The 22,425-nt window shown below is 42.9% G+C and overlaps 1 protein-coding gene across 1 annotated transcript in view; it reads left to right on the forward strand.

Moving 5' to 3' along the window:
• Window positions 1-22,425, forward strand: part of Sh3rf1 (SH3 domain containing ring finger 1) — a 168,280-nt gene that overhangs the window by 92,586 nt on the left and 53,269 nt on the right. The window contains exons 3-4 of the mRNA XM_021170485.1: window positions 13,176-13,451; window positions 13,870-13,965. Coding sequence (XP_021026144.1) covers window positions 13,176-13,451; window positions 13,870-13,965 — 372 coding nt within the window. The remainder of the gene's footprint in view (window positions 1-13,175; window positions 13,452-13,869; window positions 13,966-22,425) is intronic.

Below are 22,425 nucleotides of genomic sequence, written 5' to 3' on the forward strand. Positions count from 1 at the left end.
CTACACAGAGAAACCCTGTCTCAAAAAAACAAAAACAAAAAAACAAAACAAAACAAAAAAAAGTTTAGCGAGTTTAAAATGTCACCCTTTATCCTTTTGGCTATCTTTGTATACATCTATTGAAATGTAATTTATAGCCAGGGCATTAGACTTTCACGTATGGCATTCCTCCTGAAGCAGGCTAGTCTGAGAGTCTGAGAGCAGGGTTTCTTTGTGATAGATAGCACATGCATGTTTCTTCTCTCTCACAGGTGTGTATGTGTTCTCTGTCCTTTAGTTCTACTTCTTAGCATTTTACCCTCAAAAATATTTCCTAGGGCCGGGGAGATCTTTAAGTCAGTATTGTGCTCACTGTGCAAGCCCCAAGATCAGATTCTCAGAATCTAAGTAAGAAGCCAGGTGGGACAGCATACACTTGTAAAAGCAGCCCTCAAGAAACAGAGACAGGAGGATTCCTGAGGTTAGCTAGTCACCTGCTCTGGCTAATCAGGTTGAGAAAGAGAGCTTGCCTCAAAAAATCAGGTGAGGAGTGCCTGTCCTGGGTGTTCTCTGTGGCCGTGTGCTGGGTCCCCAGTTCCTGCTGCTGTTCCTGCGATGTGTGACTACCATGTGAGATTTATATTAAGCACTTAATAAAAACAGCCTCAAATGTGCAGAGGCTCACTTCATTTTATAAGCTTTACTATATAAAAAAGATAAATACACAAAGGCTCAGGTGAGCGGTGTGTGCCTACAATCCCAGTGCTCAGGAGACTGAGGCAGGAGGATCACCAGTTTGCATGACATGGTACCTCTGAGGCTAACCTGAACAACCTAGCAAGACACTGCCTCAAAAGCAAAACAGAAAAGAAGGACAGGAGAGAGAGGGGGGGAGAGGGAAGAGGGGGAGGGCTAAAAGTCTTAACTCCCTTCTCTACACGTCAGGGAGGAGGAGGATAGATGGGTAGGGGAGACTGGGAGGAAGGAAATTGTTTCTATAAATAGAAATCATTTGTTTTGGTTGGAAACATCTCTAGTTCATATCTCATTGTCCAATTATTTAGAATAAAATGGGAGCTGGAGTGCCCTTACTAAAGATGCCCCACCCCTCGTTGCTTTCTTTCTTTATCCCTAATTGGAGGTAATTGTCGTTCGTTAGCTGGACTACTTTGTTCAGAGAACACTCCAGGGAAACATACAAACACCAGGACACACCAGGGAAACATACATACTCCAGCTGGTGAGACGTTGTTCATCGAAAGTGGACTCTAATTTTACTTTCAGAGGCTTTTTTTTTTTTTTCCTCCACAGAGGAAGCAGGGGGGAGTGGCAGTTAGTGTCTTTAAGTAACATGCATTTTATTACCACAGACTATTTCCAGAGTCTTTCTCAAGCATCATTTCCTACAGTTGCAGGAGGAGCTCAGCCGGGAGAGCGCTAAGGGGGTTTGGTGCAGGTTTTTGTTATCTGAAAACCATAATTACAAACCTTATGCATGGATAGGATATGGAAGACTTTTTCTTTTTCGTTTTTACATGAGGGGACTTAATTATATTTTAAAGACCTCGGTTCTATGTTGGGGGTTTCATGGGATTGATTTTATTGTTCTTGTAATGAATTTATTTGAAACTAAGAGGTGGTTATTCTAAAGTAATTATTCAGCCTTTGCTCTGTGGCTCCACATTTAATTGACTGTCAGTACACCCCTTTGAAGAGTAGGAATGCTGATATGTGCACACCCCACGTGATTGGCTCAGAGTCACTAGATAAAAGGCAGCATGGCTGGCTGACCACGGCACTCCCAGCGTTTCCTAATGACACTGTCGTGGGTTGCTGTAGGTTTGAAGGATCCAGGCTGCCTAGATTTGTTTCCTTAAGTTCAGTGTCTACTTTCTTTCTAAATGTGTCCTCCTTGCCTGCCTCCTGTGCTTGTTGTCTTGGATTCTTCCTGCTGATAGGATAAACCATCACAGCTCCATCATCATGGGAAGCCAATGCAGGAACTGAAGAAGGGCCCGTGGAGGGATGCTGCTTCCTACTGGCTTGCTCGCCGTGGCTTGCTTTGCTTACATTTTAATACAACCCAGGACTACCTGCCCAGGGATGGAACTGTTCCCAATGGGCTGGGCCTTGCCACATCAGTCACTCATCAGGAAAATACCCCCCACAGTCTTGCTTACAGGCCATTCTGATGAGGCCATTTTCTCAATTGAGGTTGCTGTTCCCTGGTAACTCTAGCTTGTGCCAAGTTGGGAAAAAAGACTAGCCAGTACCCTTATTCTTGAGAGTAACCTAACTTAGAGAAATAGGACAAAATCAGTAATAATTCTTTTCAAATAGTTGGATTGCTAAAGAGCTCACAGTATTCCTAGAAATCCCTTGTAATGTGCCCCTTTGCCTTTAGGCAGAGCCAAGCTTGTGAGACGGCCCTATTTTTACAAGTCTCCAGTGAAGGAGCTGTCACAATCCATTGCAATATTTAACAGCCCTCCCTGTCAGGAAATTCTTTTATCCAACTTAAATAATGCATGCATCCAACTAAGCTGTGTTTTTCCTTCAGTGACTATGAACTGGTCTTGCTCTCTTTCTCTTTGTGTGAGGCCTTTCATAGTGTTGAAAGCTGGCCTCTGAACACTACCCTGTTAGTGCATCTCATTCCTGCGGCTTGTCCATCATAATAGTTTCCCATTCCTTTATCACCTTTCATCTGTCCCCGGTGACCATGCACGCCACAGTTCTCTCTTTCTTTGTTCATGAGATTCAGAGTGAAATCTCGGACGTGGCGTGGAGAGACGACCTGATGCTCAGAGAGGAGTCAGCTTAGAGCATACACTCTGCATGTTCTATACCCCTGTCTGCTTGGAGATAGCTTTCCTTTCAGAACAGTGTCTGTCCTCTGGGGTTGGTCCAGCCTGCAACCCATATGCCACATGCAGCCAAGGATAGATATTGAATAGAGCCCATCACAAAATTTGTAAACTCACTTAGAATATTATGAGGGGAGTGTGTGTGTGTGTGTGTGTTTGTGTGTGTGTGGTTTGGTACCTTGATTATGCATTTCTCAAATCTGGATTTTGTAGGGTGGAAACTCATGGTGCATGTTACAGTGCCAAATAGTTGGACCCACCCGTCTCATACTTTAGAGTTCTTGTTTCTCAGCTTTCCATTCTGCTGACGGGCAGTACAGCTTATTCCCTTTGGACTTCCACATTTCCCCATCTGTGTCCATACATGGAAACACGCCTGGTGTTTTCAACCGTTCTTGATGTTATATCTAAGTGCTGCTTCTGTGTTTTGTCTCAAATTAAAAAAAAAAAAGACTGAAGTAAAATTTCTATATATTAAGTATGGATTGCAAGAGAACAATCTATCGCGTTTGACCCAGGTACCTCATGTCCCCACCAAGATGCACAATATAGTCTTGAAAGTCTTTGCAACAGCTCCAGCTGCACATTTCTCATTTCACACAGAACTGCTGTTCTGACTTCTGTCATAGTTGATTTGTCTCCCTTGTTCCTGAATGCTGTATCAGTATAATCTCATAATGTTTATGTGGGATATCTTCACTGACATGGAGTTATGTTGGTGGTGGTGCTGGGTGAGTCCAGGCTCCAGCATCCTAAACCAGTGCTACCACTGAGTTGTACCCTCATCCTCCAATGTTATAGTTGGTTAGTGTCCTGTTGTTTGTTCTCATCCTGATGGATATTAGGATTATTTTTGGTAATTTGGTACCTATAAATAGCACGTTTGTCCAAGTTTTTTGTGTGCACATGATGTTTCCGTTACTACAGAAGAGTTGGTTCACAGAGTAAACTAAATGTGTTTATAAGACTGTCAGTTTCTGACTCCTGCTTGCAATATATGGGAATTCTAATTTCTCCTTATTTTTGGCACTTTCTGTTGTCATTCTTCATTCATTCACTTGCTCCTTTTGTTGGTGTTGGTCTTGTTGGTCCTAGGGAGTGAACCCAGAGCCTCGCTGTGCTGGGCAAGTACTCAGTCATTGAGTATTCACCCAAGCATCCTTAAATATCCCTCAGTCTAATAAATGTGAAATAATAGCTCATTTTAGTGCTATTTTGGGTTCCATTACTACTCAAGATGTTGGATCTGATCTTGATCGTTGTCTTAGTCAGGATTTCTATTCCCGCGCAAACATCATAACCAAAAAGCAAGTTGGGGAGGAAAGAATTTATTCAGCTTACATTTCCACATTGCTGTTCATCACTAAAGGAAGTCAGGACTGGAACTCAAGCAGGTCAGGAAGCAGGAGCTGATGCAGAGGCCATGGAGGGATGTTCCTTACTGGCTTGTTCCCCTGGCTTGCTGAGCTTGCTCTCCTATAGAACCCAAGACTACCAGCTCAGGGATGGCACCACCCACCATGAGACTCCCCCCTCCCCCCTTGATCACTAATTGAGAAAATGCCTTACAGCTGGATCTCATGGAGACATTTCCCCAAATGAAGCTCCTTTCTCTGTGATAACTCCAGCCTGTTTCAAGTTAACCCACACAACCAGCCAGTACAACCATATAGAACACTTCCCTTTTGTGCATTTAGATCTTCAGTTGTAAAAAAGATTTACTTTTATCGTTTTTAATTACGTATGTGTACATGTGTATCTGTATGTAGGTATATATATATGCTCTTGAGTGTAGATCCCATGAAGGCCAGAGACATGGGGTCTCCTTAGAGTTGGACAGCTTTGGTGGTTGTGAGCTGCCTGTGTGCTGGAACCAAACCCTGGTCCTCTGCAAAGGCAGTGTGAGCTACTGACATCTGAGTCATCTTTCCAACCTCTGTTTTATCCATTTTAAAAGCTGAATGGTTGATGCATAGGGGTTTTGAGATTTGGGGCTGGGCCTTTTGTTAGAAGTTAGCATTGAAATAGTTTCCCAATCTGTCACTTATATTTTTATTTTCTTCATCATGTCTTTGGGGAAACAGAACTATACAATCCTAAGAGAGTAGGGTAGCCCTTATTTTGTTTATCTTTGTGCCCCTCCACCAAGTGTCAAAGTTCCATTTGATTATGAAAATCATCTGAGATTAAGGGTTTTTTTCCCATATGGTCTGAGATAGGGGGCACGTCTAATCCCATCTCTATTGTTTTTAGAATTTTTCGAAAAGCTTATCTTTTCTACAGTCAAATTGCCTTGGAATTTTGACTGTATAGGCCTGGGTCTATTGCATTGTTATTTTAATTGCAAAACTCTGAACTCTTTTTTTTTTTTTTTAATATTCATTGTTTAAACTATGTGGGTATACTTTCTCTAAGGTCCTAAAAACGAAAAGATAGAGACACTCATACACAAATCGGCATCAAGTCATTGGATTTGGTTGGATTCTTCTCAGACCTTTATGTGGTGCCCAGCCTGCTCTCACACACTCTCCCTGTCCTTCCTTACCTGGGCTGCTGGTAGGATGCAGAGTTCTTCCTGTGTGGTCTGTCTAACCCTCAGCCCCAAGCCAAGTGACATGTTTCGTATGGGGCAGGGATAGGGAAAGGGCAGTTGCTTTACCATGAACCAAACTGCCTTCAAAGAGGCAGAAACTTAACCTGTTACCAGAAAACATTTCCCATCATGCCTTGATGGTTCAAGCTAGGTAACTCAAGTCACTACAGGGGATTTCCCCATCAAATTTCTGTGTTCTCTGCAAAATGCTCTCAGTTATTGAGCACGTAGTGAAATAGCAAACAGACATTGAGGACAATGAGTGACATGAATTTCCTGCATTTCACTTCAGTGAAATTACATTCTCAATTGCTCTGTTCCCGTAAAGACATTCATAAGATTTGTTTTAGAGTTTCATCTGTCAGTTGGACACTCCCCCTTTAAGGCCATCCAAGAGAAACCTATAAATCAGCTATAGGACTATTTCCTCATAATGGCTGAATGAATTTGTAAGGAAAATATTTGTTTGTTGTGGTTTGCTACATAGTTGTTTTACATTCTTCAAATGGCAGCAATTTGCTTTGCGGAAAACATTCGATTGTTCATGGCCAGCATGTCTTCTGTACGTGGATGTGAATGCCAATTGGAAGGGCTTGATCACAATTCCCTAGGTGTCTCTGGAACACTTCTGACAGCCTCAGGTTTCCCAGAATTCCCAGAGTGGAATCTTCCTTCTTCCTTAGTATTCCTACGCCACCCACATTTCAGATCTCACACCCAGCCTGTAGCATGCACAGAGGATGCACTGAAGATAACTTCAAAAGGGCTGTGTAGCAGTCAGCCCTGGGGACGCATAAATCTGTGGCTATGTATATTGTATAGTATACAGGAAGCCAGTGAATCTACCTTCACAATCAACTGTCTTTTTAGTTGCTTCTCCTTGAATATAATTTTCTTCCACTTGTCCATCCTTTTGTTACCACTCAGCCCACTGGGGACAGCAATTATTATTATTATTATTATTATTATTATTTTGTCATTAGCTTTTCCAGCAAGAATTCATTAGGAGACACTGAGGTAGGTGCCCACGGTATTAAGATGAGTAATTCAGAGTCCCACAGTACAGGATGCTCTGGTCCAGGGGAAACAGAATCTACACTGACTGAGATAATGGGATGTTAGCTGAGGTAGGCAGTCTGAATACATGGAAGAACAGCACCTCTGTCAGATACCGTTGTGAGAATCATTGCTAGGAGACAGTGCCTGGACCACCTGCTGATCCACACCAGAACTGGATCTCTGGTCCTAGCCTCATTTATCCCATCCCAAACAACAAGCAGACATCAAAGATGGACATCCTAGCAGAAGCAACGATGTGCAATTACCAACTGCAGGTAGACAGGACCAGGGTTGGGGTAGGAGGCATGGGCAGCTCTCAGTATGTTCTGGTGCTGGAGGAATGGCATGCGTGAGCCCCGAGGTGGTGACAGCAGCTGCTGCTTTGCTCGCTGAGGGTAGAAAATACGAGGTGGAACGGTCAACCCAAACGGAGGGCCATAAAACCGATGAGTTAGAACATTAATTTGATTTAAGAGGTCACTGGGAACCATCTCTAGATTGTGAAGACATTGTTGATGTCGACAAGACCATGTTTCAGGAATTACTCTTGCTACCGTGGTTTCTTTTGCTCATCCTCCATCCTAGGATTTGATGTTTCCTGTCTCCTAAATATAAGGTTTTTGCCAGCGAGGGTTCTGTTGTCCATTCTATAGTAGCTTTCACACTGGCTGCTTCTGTGCCTCCTTAGGCTGGCCTGGGTCAGCCCACATTCTTGAACTGGAGTAAAATTGGAACCAGATCTGGATTGAGGAGAAAGGTTGTTTAGATAAGCAGGCGTGCTTCAAGAGAAAGCTGAAGAAAATAGTTGTATTTAAACAAGGGGGGTGCCAGAATAATAGAATGGGGGGATGAATGAATGTAGTGTTGGGGTGTTTCGGTGGTAGAGGGCTTACCTGCTAAGGACCACCCTGAAATAGAAATAAAAATATTTATGTAGGGAATTTTTCCCCATTAAATGCTGATTACTTACAAAGCACTGGTGGGGATAAAGTTATGATTAGGCTCTTTGGAGCTTCAGGGGTATGATAAGTGAGATTTCAGAAACTTAAGGAAATGGTCACCAGATAAACATCATATAGTACAGTGTTCTTTACAAATAAATGTTAAAGGAAATGACAAAGGAAGGGGAGACTTGAGACTCCCAAAACTATAACGGGGCATGATATTAAAATTGATATATCTCAAATCATATTTGAGTAATGATCTAACTTAGACACTCTGAGATCAAAGCTTTGTATTTAATAACCATTAAGTACATTGTATGGGGTTGGTGGGATGGCTCAGTGGGTAGAGGTGCTTGCTATGGAAGGCCAGTGACCCGAGTTCAATCCCCAGGACCATGGTAAAAGATGAGAACCAACTCCCCAGAATTAATTGTCCTTTGTCCTCTACACGCTTGTCATGGTGCACATGCCCACAGGAATTCATACAAGATGCACACATGCCTAGATACCCAAATAAATGAAGGGCGATCTAAAATTGTTTCTTGATCCATTGTGTAGCTTGCTTCTCTGTGTGGCACTGGCGTTCATTTCTTTGTTCCTCGGTTCATTCTGAAAAGTTTTTGGAAGTTGAGTTGGAGTCAGGCAGAGTTATATCCTCTTTGGATATAACTGAATTCACATTTTATAGCCGTTCCTACTGTAAGAGAACCTTCTGGGCTCTCTCTCTTCATTGGGCCGTTGAATCTGCTTTGCTTTATGGCGCAGTGAGAAGTGCGTGAAGGCATCTGAGGTTAGAGAGAGGCTGCTTTGCATGGATATTGGGGCATTGGCATTTGAGTCCATGAAATACATGGGCAGCGAGTATTTTATTTACCTGTTGGACTCCCAGCTGGCTCATCAAGTAGCATTTCGCCAGATATACTGGAATGTGCTTGATGGTGCAGAAATGCAAGTGGAGAACATTTAATCACAAATATTTGCGTGCAGACCGTGTGAGGATTTTAATGTCATCCGCGGCCACTTGAATGCGTGTAATTCAGAAGCAAACAGTAAGGGTGAAGTAAAGTAATCCACTGTTCTGCGCTTTTTTTTTTATGAACAAAATAATAATTCACTATTTGTTGATATCGCTGCTGATGAAGAATCGTTCTAATACTCTGCCTGTCTCAGTTACCAAGCTTTTTGATAAAGCTGGCGGCCTGAGTGACAGCCACATACCCCAGGTTGGGCTGCAGTCTGGTTTCTCCCTGGCTTTCTCTCCTTTTAAGCCTCCCTTTCATGTGTAGCCAAGTGAAAGTCTCCAAGTGAAATCTAAGCTCTGTGGATCCTTGGGGGCCCTGGCCTGATGCTGAGGCTCCAAAAGACAAGCGGCTGAAGGCACGGAGGGCGGGCAGAGGCCGGGGTGATGACACCGCGCTCAGACCTTTTGAAGGAGATGAATGAGCAGGCCTGGCCTCCCTGGGCTGGGACGGATTTTACTCACAAGACTAGTTCTAGGGGTTTTCAAACCAATTGTTTTGCTTTTTTTCCTTCAGATGTTGCAGGAAAATGCGTTCTTTTATTGCTCTTCCAAGTCGTTAAACCATTTATCCTTAATCATCTGCAGCCTGTGTGGGAATAAGTTTTCTAAAGATCACTGAACTTTGCTCGATTTGAAATCAGAAGAGAATTCATTTTATTTAATGTGGGAAACCTTCCTTTGAGAAACTTGACACAAACTGGCTTTCTAGGGCCTTCGAATTTAATTGAAAAAGAACACCATAGAAAAACACTGCCAGATGCACAACTGTGTGCTCGTGGGTTCGGTCGCCATAAGCTTTATGACGCTTTCTCTGTGGTTATTGATCACTAAAATAACCGTGGCAGTCAACATTTAGCAAGTCAGTGTGAATTAATGAAGTTTTGGTTGCATAGGGCCAGTAACTCCAGGCTAACCATAATGCATAGCGCCATCATCGTAATAGGATTTCCCGTTGCTACTTGTTCTATTAAGGATGCTTGATGATTTTAAGAGCACTTAATAGATCCGCTTTGTGGAAAAGTTAATAAGTCCATTAGGCCACTGGGGTGTGGAAATGATCTGTAAAGAAATAAATTCCCTCTATTCCCGCATCAGCATATCACAAAAGCACCTTACTGTGGGGCGTTTGGGACTTTACAGATCGCTTCAAGGAGCCGTTGAAAATGGTTTCTAAGAGCACCACATCTGAATCTTGGTGTGTGGATTCATCTGGCATGAATCTAGGGTGGAGGCGGCCAAACAGCTAATTGAGGTGTTGGGGTGGGGGGAGAGGGGCCATAATGGTGAATAGAGTTATTTGTCACTGAGTCTGTAATAGGATTTCCAATTAATTCATGCAGCCTTCCAGTGCCTTACATTAGCCCTGTCAAGATGAACTACAGCCACATCTAAAATGCCACTCCCCATTAAACGGTGCATGTCGGGGAATTTGTAATTTCTTCTGTGCAAACCAGAAGATGAATGGATTCGGCTCAGAAAACAAATGTGGTCTTCAGAAGTGTGCATTTCAAAATTGTTGAGCACTTCCTGAGAGGAGCATTCTTTTCATTGTCGTAATTGTCATACAGTGGATATATGAATACACACACACACATACATATAATACATATAAAATGTGATTGCTGTGTGAAGCCCTTCAAAGGGAAAGAGTTCAGCTGCTTGAAAACAAATGCATTGTCAAGAGCCCCATTTCACTGGTGACTGGGCACACTGATGGATAATGGTGGTGGTGGTGGTGGTGGTGGTGGTGGTGATGGTGATTGGTGGTGGTGGTTGTAATGGCAGTGATGATGATGATGGTGGTGGTAGAGATGATGCTGATGATAATTCATGAATGTAGCATTTCGTTCCTTCTAGGACATTTTGTGAAATTTAAAATGAACTCCGTTTCCTTGCCATGCCCTTGCTGGTCCTATCTGCCCCACCCCTACCCCGGCAACACTCACTGCTCTGCTGACTTACACTCATTTCCTCAAACTTGGCTTTAGAAAGTCTTGCTCAGCTGTGATAACCAGGCTTTGAGAAATTCGTAATATAGAAAAGAACTGAGTGAACCATATGTGAGGACAGACAAAGATAGGAATTCTACCTTCCACAAAACTGGATGTTAAGTGGAATATAATCAAGAGTTCATAGCATCTAGGAAAGCCAGAGTTCCTGAAGGCCATGTGGGAAGAACCAGAGGGCACAGCAGCAGATGTGTCCTTACAAGGGCATATCAAGGTCTAGTAACAGGAACTGAGCAGTTAAAAGCTCAGCCTTAAGGCAGGATTGATTCCAAAGGGCACAGGAGGGCATCCGGATCTCTAGACGGCTCAACGTGTGTCTTCCAGGAATGCTGGCTTTCAGAGACATTTTAATTGACATCACATGGACCAAGGGAAGACAAGGTGACTGACTGCCAGGTAGCATTGTGAGAGAATGAATCACTATTTGACTTAATTCAAACAGAAATATTTAGCTAAGAAGTTTGGGTAGACTGACTATAAAACAAGCTAACTGTCGGGAGCTATTGTAAGAGGGTTCAAGGTTGGTCTTCTGTGTATCTGAGTGGACTGTGGAGAGAATGAGCATGTGTTCTGCTTTATTTTCCTGGAAAGATTAAACTTATATATAAATCAACTGTTGTACAGCTCTCTTTACACATAGCTGTCACCTGTCCACTTGCCAACCCATACTCTCTTTTACTACCAGCCTCATCTGCCTGGCAACAGAGCCACCTGGGCTTCAGACCCTTGGCTGTTGCTTGAAGGATCCATTGACCCAAGATTGTTAACAATGTTCCAGACCCAGTGTAAATTTGACACCATTCCCCCCCCCCGCCCCCCACCGTGTACCATACATTTCCAATGCTCTTCCAGCACCTGTGTCCCTGATAGTGTTCCTTGCTGGCTCTGTCCCCTCTGTGTGGAATGTTCCCACTTTCCTTTCTATCCCCCTACTCCTACATTACTAAACTAACCCCTTAGGTTTCCACGAAGACTTGGGAAAATAGTTCATTTTTCCCATCTGCTAAGCCTCAAGTTCTCTCTTCCATAAGCAGTGGGCATTTCCATGAATGACTTCTATGCCGCTGGGCTATCATTTCTTTACCTGCCTTGTCTCTCAAGGAGGAGAACTGTGCATTATTTCCTTTTAGAGTCTTCAGCTCTAGCACATTGCCTGGTTACAAAAGCGTGATGAATGTCTTCCTCACTGATGAATACATGGCTGAGGATATGTGGGGCAGAAGGCTGTAATCTAATTCTGCGAATTATTACAGATGTCTTTGACTCACTGTTTATCCTCTGTATCAGTGATAGGCAGCAGGGAGGCCAGGAATTATGAAGTGCTGACTAACGTTCACACATGGGCACCAAGAGCCATGAAGACATGCCATACTGAATCCATAGGATGATTAAATTGTCGTGGAGGAGCACACAATTTTTAACTTGCCGTTTAAAACCAGATTGTAGTGTTTAAAACCTCATCCCTCTGCTTCTTGGTCTCACTGTGCTATTAAACCAGGAAGAGCATGTTGTGTATTTTAAATTGTAGAAGACCATGTCTGAACACTTAGAGAATATAAAGCCTGAGGGGCTAGTGTTCTAGAGTCCTTTTTGTTGCTGTGATAAGACATTCTGGCCAAAAGCAACAAGTAAGGATTTATTCAGCTTACACCCAGGGTAACAGTCAAATAGAGTTTGAAACAAACTGGAGGAGAGCTGACAGATGGTTGGCTTGCTCACAGACTCCTCCTTACCTAGCTTTTTATACGGCTCAGGACTATGTGTTTATGAAATGGTGCTGCCCATACTGGGCTGAACCCTCTTATATCAATTAACCATCAAGACAGTCTACACAGACCAACCCTGAACAATCCAGACAACTCCTCACAAACCATCTCTTAACAATCAAGACAATTTCGCATAGACCAACCCTTAACAATCAGGACAATCTGCATAAACCAACCCTTAACATTCAAGACAGTCCCACACTGACAAACAGACCAACCCTTAACAATCAAGACAATCCCACACAGACCAACACTTCACAATCGAGGAAGTCCCCTGCATCATGCCCTCAGACAAACCTCATAAAGACAAGTGCTCAACCGAGATATTCTTCAGGTGGCTTTAGGCTGAATCAAGTCGACAGTAGCGCTAACTACTACACTCAGACTCTGGGGTGGTCTTAACTGCTGTATTCCGTATTTGGTAATAGAAAGGAGTCTTAGTACATATCTATTGAGTTCATAAAAGATTATGACCTCATTTCCACATTAAAAGACACATCAGAAAAGTATTTGTCCAAAATCTAATCTGCTTTAGAGTACTTGTGAAGTTGATGAATTAGGCTTTGGTTTAAATTTTTCTTCTCTGTCTATATCATCTATCTTGATGAATAAATTATTAACATAAAAACTATGTTTAGATTTTATGAATTTTGAATTTTATATCAGGATACAGACTCGGACAGTAGTCCTAAGCAAACAAAACCAAAGCATCCCTATATTAAATTTAGGTCTCGAGGCTGTACTGAGGACAATACAGGAATACCATGTACTTTGTATTTGTATTGTAATAAAATGAAGTTACGTTTTTATGTAAGATTTTCTTCCAGGGGCCAAGTTGGCAAATTTGATCTTAACTTAAAAGACAACAAGAGTGCGATTATATTTTCAGAGGCATCACCTGACTGTTATTTCACTGACATCCTTCTCTTTCCTTTAGGGAATACCTCAGTTACCGTGTGCCAAAGCATTATATAACTACGAAGGAAAAGAGCCCGGAGACCTTAAGTTCAGCAAAGGCGACATCATCATTCTGCGCCGACAGGTGGATGAGAATTGGTACCATGGGGAAGTCAGCGGGGTCCACGGCTTTTTCCCCACCAACTTTGTGCAGATCATCAAACCTTTACCTCAGCCCCCGCCTCAGTGCAAAGCACTTTACGACTTTGAAGTGAAAGACAAGGAAGCTGACAAAGATTGCCTTCCCTTCGCAAAGGTACGGTATCCCCGAGATGGCTTTTAGCTTCCCTCCGTTACGCCTGAGTACCTGGGCTTGGTGCTGTGTCTCAGTTGGTGAGGGTACTGGTTGCCAAGGTGAGCTGAGACCAGGACTCACGTGGTAGGAAAAAACCCACGTCACCAAAATCGCCTTCTGACCTCCTCATGCACACAATTGCTTGCCCCAACCCCCCCCCCACCCCCACAAACGAATATAACAGAAAGTTTTAAAGAACATCAGGTAGACTGGCAGTTACTGCTTGGCTTATGACAACATCGTAGTTTTGTGTACGAAAGGTATGTGACAGAATTTTTATTCATCTACTATTAAAACTTCAGTCCCTGTGTTGCGGATGCCTACTTAGGTGGGACATTTAATGGGGTCAGAGAGATTCAGCACTTTCTGGTTTCTGCAGGACGACGTACTGACCGTGATCCGCAGAGTGGATGAAAACTGGGCTGAAGGGATGCTGGCGGATAAAATAGGAATATTTCCAATTTCATACGTGGAGGTAAGTTCATTTGTACGGTCATGGATCATATTCAGCATCGTAAATAAGGGTTAATTATGCAAATTAGGCATGAAGAAATCCTCATGGCCCAGAGCATCCACCTCAGATTTGAAAGGCTCTGCTGTTGGATTAGAAAGAGTTCCTTCCTTGTGTCCTTCAGTTACTGAAGATCATAAAATGTGACTCTCTGCATCACTCCTAAAAGCATCCCTATGATGTGTTAAAGAGACGGCATACTTTCTGTCCATTACCTATATGATCTGGTTTTCTCTTCTGCTTGCTACGTTGGGTGAGGATCAGAAACTTTGTAAAGGTCCAGGTACATGAGAAGTTAATGTTCTCATTTTGGCTTTCTGGTTTTTGGTTTTTTTGTTTGTTTTCTTTTTGTTTTTTTTACTTGTTTCTTATGCTTTTATTACATTTATTTCTTTCATGTGTGCGTTTAAGTGTGTGTAAGCAATAGGTCAGAGGACACCTTTGAGGAGCCAATTCTTTCCAGCTTGTGTGTCCAAGGGCTGGACCGCAGGTGGGTAATCTCAGCGGCCAGCACCCTTATCCCCCCTTGCTTACGGCTTCTTTCCTAATCTGCCACAGCATCAGAACTAGAGCCTGATTCCCAGAGTAGTCCTTTCATTAAACATTTACTGAGTGACTCCTTCTCCATCGGAGTCGAGGAACTTCTTAGCTCCCTTTGTTGGTAATTAGCATCGTTCAGAAAGCTTATGGCCAAACCTGACTAAACAAAGTCTTTTTATATACATGAAGTAGCACACTTAGATTATTCTAAACAAAATCGAGAAATGAATTGGGGAGGGGGGTCTGGAGAGATGGTTCAGTTAGCAAAGTGTTGGGTGCATAAGCGGGAGCCCCGAGGCTGATCCCTAGAACCTACTTAAGGGCGAGACAATGTACACTGTAGTCCCAACTATTGTGGAACCGAGGGGTTTGCTGGTGGCCAGCCTAGGCTCAGTAAGAGAGAGTGTCTCTGTAAGGGAGAGCAGTAGTTGAGGAAGAAACCAGATGTGAATCTCTGGCCTCCATATGTATACATATCCATGTGTACCCATACACACATATGCAGACACACACATATACAGTGAACGGGGGAGTTCAGAGCAGACCCTCATTACATCATGTATCATGTGTCCTAAACTGTCAGGGAGTGAGAAGCGTCTCTTGCTGAGAACAAAATGGAATGCATTTGGTTTTTGAAGCATGAAACCACCAGCGGCCAAACAAACATCCACACCGAGTTGCTGACATCAAGGAAGACTTGTGGAAAGAAGTTGGTATCTGTATGATAGATGTTAAGTGAGAGAGATGGAGGCATGCACTTACTATAAGGAGGAGGAACACCTAGGTGGACAGGACTGTGTGTGCCGAAGCAAAAGGCAAGAGAGAGCACTGACTGTTTGGGGAATTAAAGGCAGTTCTGTTGTTCCAATCCTCAAAGTGTCTATCATGTAGAAAAGCATGTTTAAAAAAAAAAAAAAAAAAAAAAAAAAAAAAAAAAAAAAAAACAAACTACTATTCCTTACCTTGCCTTCTGAGATATTTGTTTTGACTTGATCCTGAAGGCTAAAATGGCAGCCCTCAATGTCTCCCCGAGATAGTANATCCTCAAAGTGTCTATCATGTAGAAAAGCATGTTAAAAAAAAAAAAAAAAAAAAAAAAAAAAAAAAAAAAAAAAACCAAACTACTATTCCTTACCTTGCCTTCTGAGATATTTGTTTTGACTTGATCCTGAAGGCTAAAATGGCAGCCCTCAATGTCTCCCCGAGATAGTAAGATTGTCACACTTTCCCTAAAACATTGATGTGTTACTCTGCATCCATTGGACAGGAACCCAGTGTCACTGTGTATCCACTGGGCAGGAACCCAGGCTAGCTAACTTCTCTTGAGTGTGAGCTACACTTTCAAATGTTCCTTTTATTAAGATGTTTGCTCTAGCATTAGAAGAAGACAACAGAAGAAAAAAAAAAACTTTAACAAGTAACCCTTTCTGTATATGATTTATGTACGTCCTAAGTGTGGGCTGTGGAAAACTACCAGCACCTCCAGGTATTTGAATAGTTAGGCTAAAGGGTTTGAGCCAGCAGGCAGGGTTTAGTAAAGAGAGCCTGTCTTTACATGTGCGGTATTATCACTGGTGCATGCTGAAGCTTGGTCTGGCATCCATGAAAAGGTATTGCTATGTCATCTTGTTGTTGATGCTGATGGTGACATGGGGCAGGTGTCAAATTGTTCAATAGGTATATTAAAAAAAAAAAAATCCACCCACGGAAAGGCCAGAGTCACTTACAGTCATTTGAGTCATAGGATTATTTACTCTGACTTAAGCTGTTAAATTAAAGTACACAAGGGGAAAGTGTTTGCTTCCCCACCCCCACCCCTACCCCCTCAGCCATGAATATTTTCCTTATTTGAACCAGAACTTTTCTAGTGAGGACTTGAAGTAAATCAACTGTCTGTCGGAGCCTGTGAGCAGACTTTGCTGTCAAGCTGTCAAATTGACCCGCCTGGTGGGGAACAGGGCACCTGGGGCTCAGTGACACCTGCTTCATTCAGCCTCTGGGCCTAAGTGAAGGAAGATTGCAGCCACAGCCAACTGCAACCTGGCTGTCTCAGAACAGTGTCAGATGTGATCAAACAAAGTATACAGTCAAAAAAAAAAAACAAAAAACAAAAAACCCAGGCCTTTTCCTAAATAAAACACTTTCTCTTGCTCCATAAACCTTTCATATTTGGCCAGCTTTAGAACTTAGAGCATGCCCAATTTAAACGCCGCTGTATTACACTTGTAGAATTTTTTATCAAATGGATTGGGTGTTGGGACCAGGGTCTCTCCATGTAGCCTAAGCTGGCCTGGAAGTCCCTGGGTAGGCTGACATGAGCTCACCATCTGCCTGCTTCGGCCTCCTAAGTGCTGGGTTTATAGGTTTGTGCCATCATGATGAATATCTATCTTGTAACAAGCATATGTCCCTTAGTCGGCTAAGGTATAGCAATGGTTAAATGAAAGATCTTTGTCACCATGCACAAGGATAATCTCAGACCTGAGCTTGGAGTCTCAGAAATGTCTTTCTTTGCACAGTCCTCCAACTCTGTCCCATTCTAATAGACCCTAACCCCATCCCATTCCAATACCCGCCCCCAACCTCCACCCAGTTTCTCTAGTTGGCATGGGTAATAGATACGCTCAGGGAACACAGGATGGGCCTGAGGGATGGATTCAAGAATTGTGGAATTGTTAAGTCAGCTGTGAGATTCAAGGGGACCATGGCCATGTGAGAAGAACTGACTGTTGGAGTTAGTAGGGAGAGGACTGAGGGGTTTGGGGTTGGGGGGAGGGTGGGGGAGGAAGGTGAGGCTGTAAGGAATGGTCCAGGAGGGGCTGGGAAGAGCTCAGTGATTAAAGCACTCAATGTACAAACATGAGAACTGGGATTTAGATCCATAGACCTCAAGTAAAAGGTGGAGATGGAAGGTCCTCAGAGCAACCTGGCTAGTGAGGCTAGCCATATCAGTGAGATCATGTTGTGTTTAAGACAGCCTGCTTCAATGAATAATGTGGAAGAGTAATTGAGGATTATCCTCAACACACTCACACATACATACACACATATACACACCACATACCACACACCATACACACACACACACACACACACACAAGAAAATGGGAAGGAAGAAAAAGGAAACACCATTGGGATAGTTGGATAGTTGGCTCACCTACTTATATTGAAGTAAAATGATAAAATAGCAATGATGCTGATTGTCAAGCAAATGTCTTCCTATTAAGATACAAAACTCTTGAAAGATCATGTAATTCAGCAGATAGAGCACTTGTCTGACATGCCTGGGTTTGAGCCCCAGTACTTAAATACCTGCAGTGGTGCACACCTGTCATCTCAGGACCCAGGAAGAGGAGTCAGGAGGGTCAGAAATGCAAATCCCAGGCCAGGTTGGGATATGCAAGACCCCGTGAGTTGTGTGGAGTTCTTGTGATAAGAATTCTTTTGCTCAGATCAGGTTCACCAATTTCTCCCAAGACAGCCTCTTCCCAGATCCCTGTGTGGGCACACCTTAAAGGCTGTACATTATGTTCTATATAGACAGTCTCTTTTTGACTGGAGCAATCTGGAAAGCACTTCAGGATAAGAGATTCTTAGGGAAGCCCAGGGAATTCTTGAAGGCACCATGTCAGGTTGTGTATCAAGGACTGATTGCAGTCAGAAGGAAGACTTCAGTACCTTGTTTCTCTTTGTTCAAATGGTCAGTTGTCTGAAGACTGGATAAGATTTTAGCAACACAATTAGTTCCCAGCTGCCTCACTTGGTTTTCACAGTCATTTGGGCAAGGATGGCGTGATTCTCAAAAAACAGAAAGTTTGGTTGAAGATGATGCTAACCATGGAATCTGGGGCATTTCTCAGTCATTGTTGTGCATTGTAGGCTAGTATTGAACCCTAAGTTGTTTTTTTTTTATTGAAATGTTGAATATTTTAATTGCACTGCTGTAACACACTGTTCAGAAAAATGTTGCTTACAAATATTACTGCTCACTGACAAAGCTATTGGTCAGCCAATAACTCTAGTGGGGATGTATAATAAGACCAATGTTCTCATGCCAGTAACACAATATCTTTTCTGTAAGCTGTAATGTGTAGCTTTTGCTACCCCCCCCCCAAATACTCTAGGAATGGGCCATGCTACGAGCCCCTGCCTAGAGAATATTGGTCCTGCAGATGAAAAACACAGACATATATATACATATATACATGTTGTTCAATTTCAACCTGCCTCATTGACTTAATTGCTGGGCACTACTAATCTCCCTTGGCTAACATTCCCCCCCCCAATATGCATAGCTCATCACCTCTTAAACTGTCCTAGTTTCAGTTGCTCTGCTACCTTCAGTCCCAGCTCAAACTCCAACATCCCTCCTAGAGAAGTAGCCTACGGGCTCCGACCAAAATCTCACATGGCTGGTTGGCTTTTTTCCCTCTGAAGCATAGTGAAAACTACTTTTCTCTCTTTCCTGTATCTATTAGCTTTCTGGCAGGGACCCAGAATTCTCACCTATTCCACCCAGGTCATTGGCTGCGAATATTTTTATTGATAGATCAAGAACCAATTTGGGAACAGGATCTTAGCATTAGCCCCATCCCCTACAGTAGCCCCAGGAGCAAAGGATTGTTTCTACTTTAAGCCATAGTGTTTAAGAAATACATTTCATGTGATTACCACAGACATTGATCCTTCTGGTGGATCTTGACAAAGTTATGTGAAAACTCCGTGAAAGGAGCTGCCATTCAGTGTGCCATTATAAATAGTCAATATTAATGGGAAAAATTAAAAAGTTAGCAATAACAGTATTTTGTAGAAGTTGCTTGTAACCTTCAAGGATGACTTTCAAAAGTTTGAGTCTTCAAAGCAGATACGGTGGGACTAGCTATATAATTCAAATAAGATGTGCTGGCTAGTTTTAGGTCAACTTCGAACCATACATTTTTACTCAGTTCCTTCTTTAATTCGATGCCTACTCATTTGCAATATCACTTCACCCAAGTTTTTAAGCAAATAAGAAATTGTTTAGTTACTTGGTTTTGTCATAGGTATTTTAATTTGAAGATGCACATTACTTACGTGTCAGTGACCTACAGTAGGGTAGGAGTAGATTAACAGACGAGGGTTTTGGGTTTTTTTGTTTTTTGGGTTTTTTTTTTGGGGGGGGGGTTTAGTTTTTCGAGACAGGGTTTCTCTGTGTAGCCCTGGCTGTCCTGAAACTCACTTTGTAGACCTGGCTGGCCTTGAACTCAGAAATCTGCCTGCCTCTGCCTCCCAAGGGCTGGGATTAAAGGCGTGTGCCACCACCACCCAGCCAGACAAGTGTTTCTATGTTTCCATCCCTGCCAGAATGAAGGCTGCATCCAGCTCATTCTATCAACATCTTCCAGATGACAATCTTCTGACATACCTAAGACACTCCCTCCTCCTCTCTACTTGCTTTATCTCAATAAATATGGCATGAGGAAAACTGGGACTCTGGAGCCTGGTGGCCAGGATGGAACTGGTGTCCCAGCCAGTAATTCTGTATGACTGCCTGGTCTTCTCACTGTTGAACCCCTAGACCCTAAAGAGTGGAATGTGGCCCATTGGTGATGCCTGTGCTCACAGTCACCGCTGTCACTATTATTCCTTCACTGCACTTTGCTGCCTGTCATCCTTCTGTCAGGTTATCTGCTACAGAGACTGGCAACTGTCTTAGGGTTTTACTGCTGTGAACAGACACCATGACCAAGGCAACTCTTAGAAGGACAACACTTAATTGGGGCAGGCTTACAGGTTCAGAAGTTCAGTCCATTATCATCAAGGTGGGATCATGACAGTATCCAGGTGCAGGAATTGCTGAGAGTTCTACATCTTCATCTGAAGGCTGCTAGGAGAAGACTGGCATCCTCAGGCAGTTAGGAGGAAGTTCTCAAAGCCCACCCCCACAGTGGCACACCTACTCCAACAAGGCCACACCTCCTAATACTGCCACTCCCTGGGCCAAATATATTCAAACCACCACAACTAGTGTTTCTCAGCCTCCCTTCTCCCATCAGAATGGGGGTTGAGGTGGTAGCTCTTTGTCTTTATAGCTTTCTGTAGTCTCCCAGGATACTCTCATTAAGTGTCACCCACAGCAGACTCTCAGTAAATCCCACTTTAGAGAATAAATGGACAATCTAAGAAATTGTAGAACAAAATTTTCTAAGCCCAAACAAAACTGATTTGTAGATTTTGTGCATTTTTAACTTTTCAGCTGTTATTCTCATCTTCACTGCCTGGCATATATTTATTACAGGTTTCTCTTGTCATTACATCAGGATGTTACATGCCTAGGAGCCACTGGGGAGATGTGTGTGACCCAAGTGTGATCATTTGTTTTCTAGCCCAGCCCACTCCAACTTGCAGTGATCCCCCTGCCTCAGTCCTAGGTTCATAAATATGTGCCACCATAACCCTCCCTTGCTAGGTTTTGCTTTTGTTTTTTGTAACTAAGCTACAGTTGGCTAGGTATGGTGACATAAGCTTCTAAACCCAGTACTCTAGAATCTACACAGGAAGGTCAAGTGTTTCAGGCCAGGTTGGGCACCTAGCAAAACCCCTGTCTCAAATATATAAAATTAAAACAATACAACAAAACCCAGAAAATAATAAATAAGATACAAAATAAAACTGGCCCGAGAACATTACTACTTTAGAATTTTCCCAGGGTAATGCAATGCCTAGATTAAATCTGGAACTTCCATTGTAATACAGGAAAAATTTCCTGGTAGGGGGCAGGGCTGGGGAAGTGTTGGTCAAAGGTTGTGAAACTTTAGTGGCAAGAGTTGAGGTCTTCTTGTTGTGGCATACACTGCGCTATCTGCTGTAACCATGAGAAATCAAGTGTACCGACTAGAGCAGAAATAGCCCCAAAGGGGACCATCCTTGGTTCTATAGAGTCTGGGGTATTGTTCCTATTTCAAAGGATAAGAGATGGAGGTTTAAGTCCAGGGTTGACATTGCTAAGGTGATCGCCACAGAGCTAAGGGTGGCATTGTTGACTTTATTAGGATTTATTTTGTTAAAGCCTTTCTCTGAAGAATAATAACAGCAAAAGGGCATCTCTGAAGAATAATAACAGCAAAAGGGCACAATAATAGTCTTTAATCTAATAATCAAAGACTTGGTAGACGTACATAAAAAGATTTTTCTATCATTCGTATTTTTGATGTTTTTTCCCCCTTTGAAATTAAAAAGCATCATCAATGTTTATAAAGAAAATTGTGGAGATTGTTAGAAAGTTTGAAAGGAGAACTACTGTATTGATTAGCATTTACGTTTCTTTTGCAATTCAGAAGTCAGCTGGTTTTTATAAGTGAAATTTAGAAATATTTTTGAGAAATTGGCAAAAGAGAAAGAACTACTATGTTCTCAGCACCGTCTTTCTTCCTAAATTCCAACTGGCCGACCCAGGACCTTGGGTCTGATTCTGGGAAGCTTGTCTCCAGTAGGCGCTGTAGACCACATTCATGGCGGTGTTAGAGTTCCAGCCTCATATACCGGGCCGTTGCTTCTATTTCTGCCCCAATGAAGATAGGAGAATGAGCGCTGGTTCCTGGAGTAGAGGCAAGAGCAGTGTCCTGTGAGCTCCGCCCACCCTTCCTCAGTCAAGGTTGCCAGAGACTCCATCTGAAAAGGACTTGCTGAGGGTTGGTGATGAACTTCTTCAGGGCAGTTCCTGCTCCATTTGTGATTTAGCACCTCTTCTAACTTAAGAGTTTACCATCAGGAGAACATTGAGGGAGTGGAGAGTTCAGAGATCAGTTCATGTGGATTGATTCTTCAGTGTGTGAATGGATGGATAGTCAGTGAAACCCCGGGGCAGATCTCCTGGCCAGCCTTAACCAGAGCCTTGAGAGAATG

The sequence above is a fragment of the Mus caroli genome, chromosome 8, assembly GCF_900094665.2.
Source record: "Mus caroli chromosome 8, CAROLI_EIJ_v1.1, whole genome shotgun sequence".
Lineage (NCBI taxonomy): Eukaryota > Metazoa > Chordata > Mammalia > Rodentia > Muridae > Mus > Mus caroli.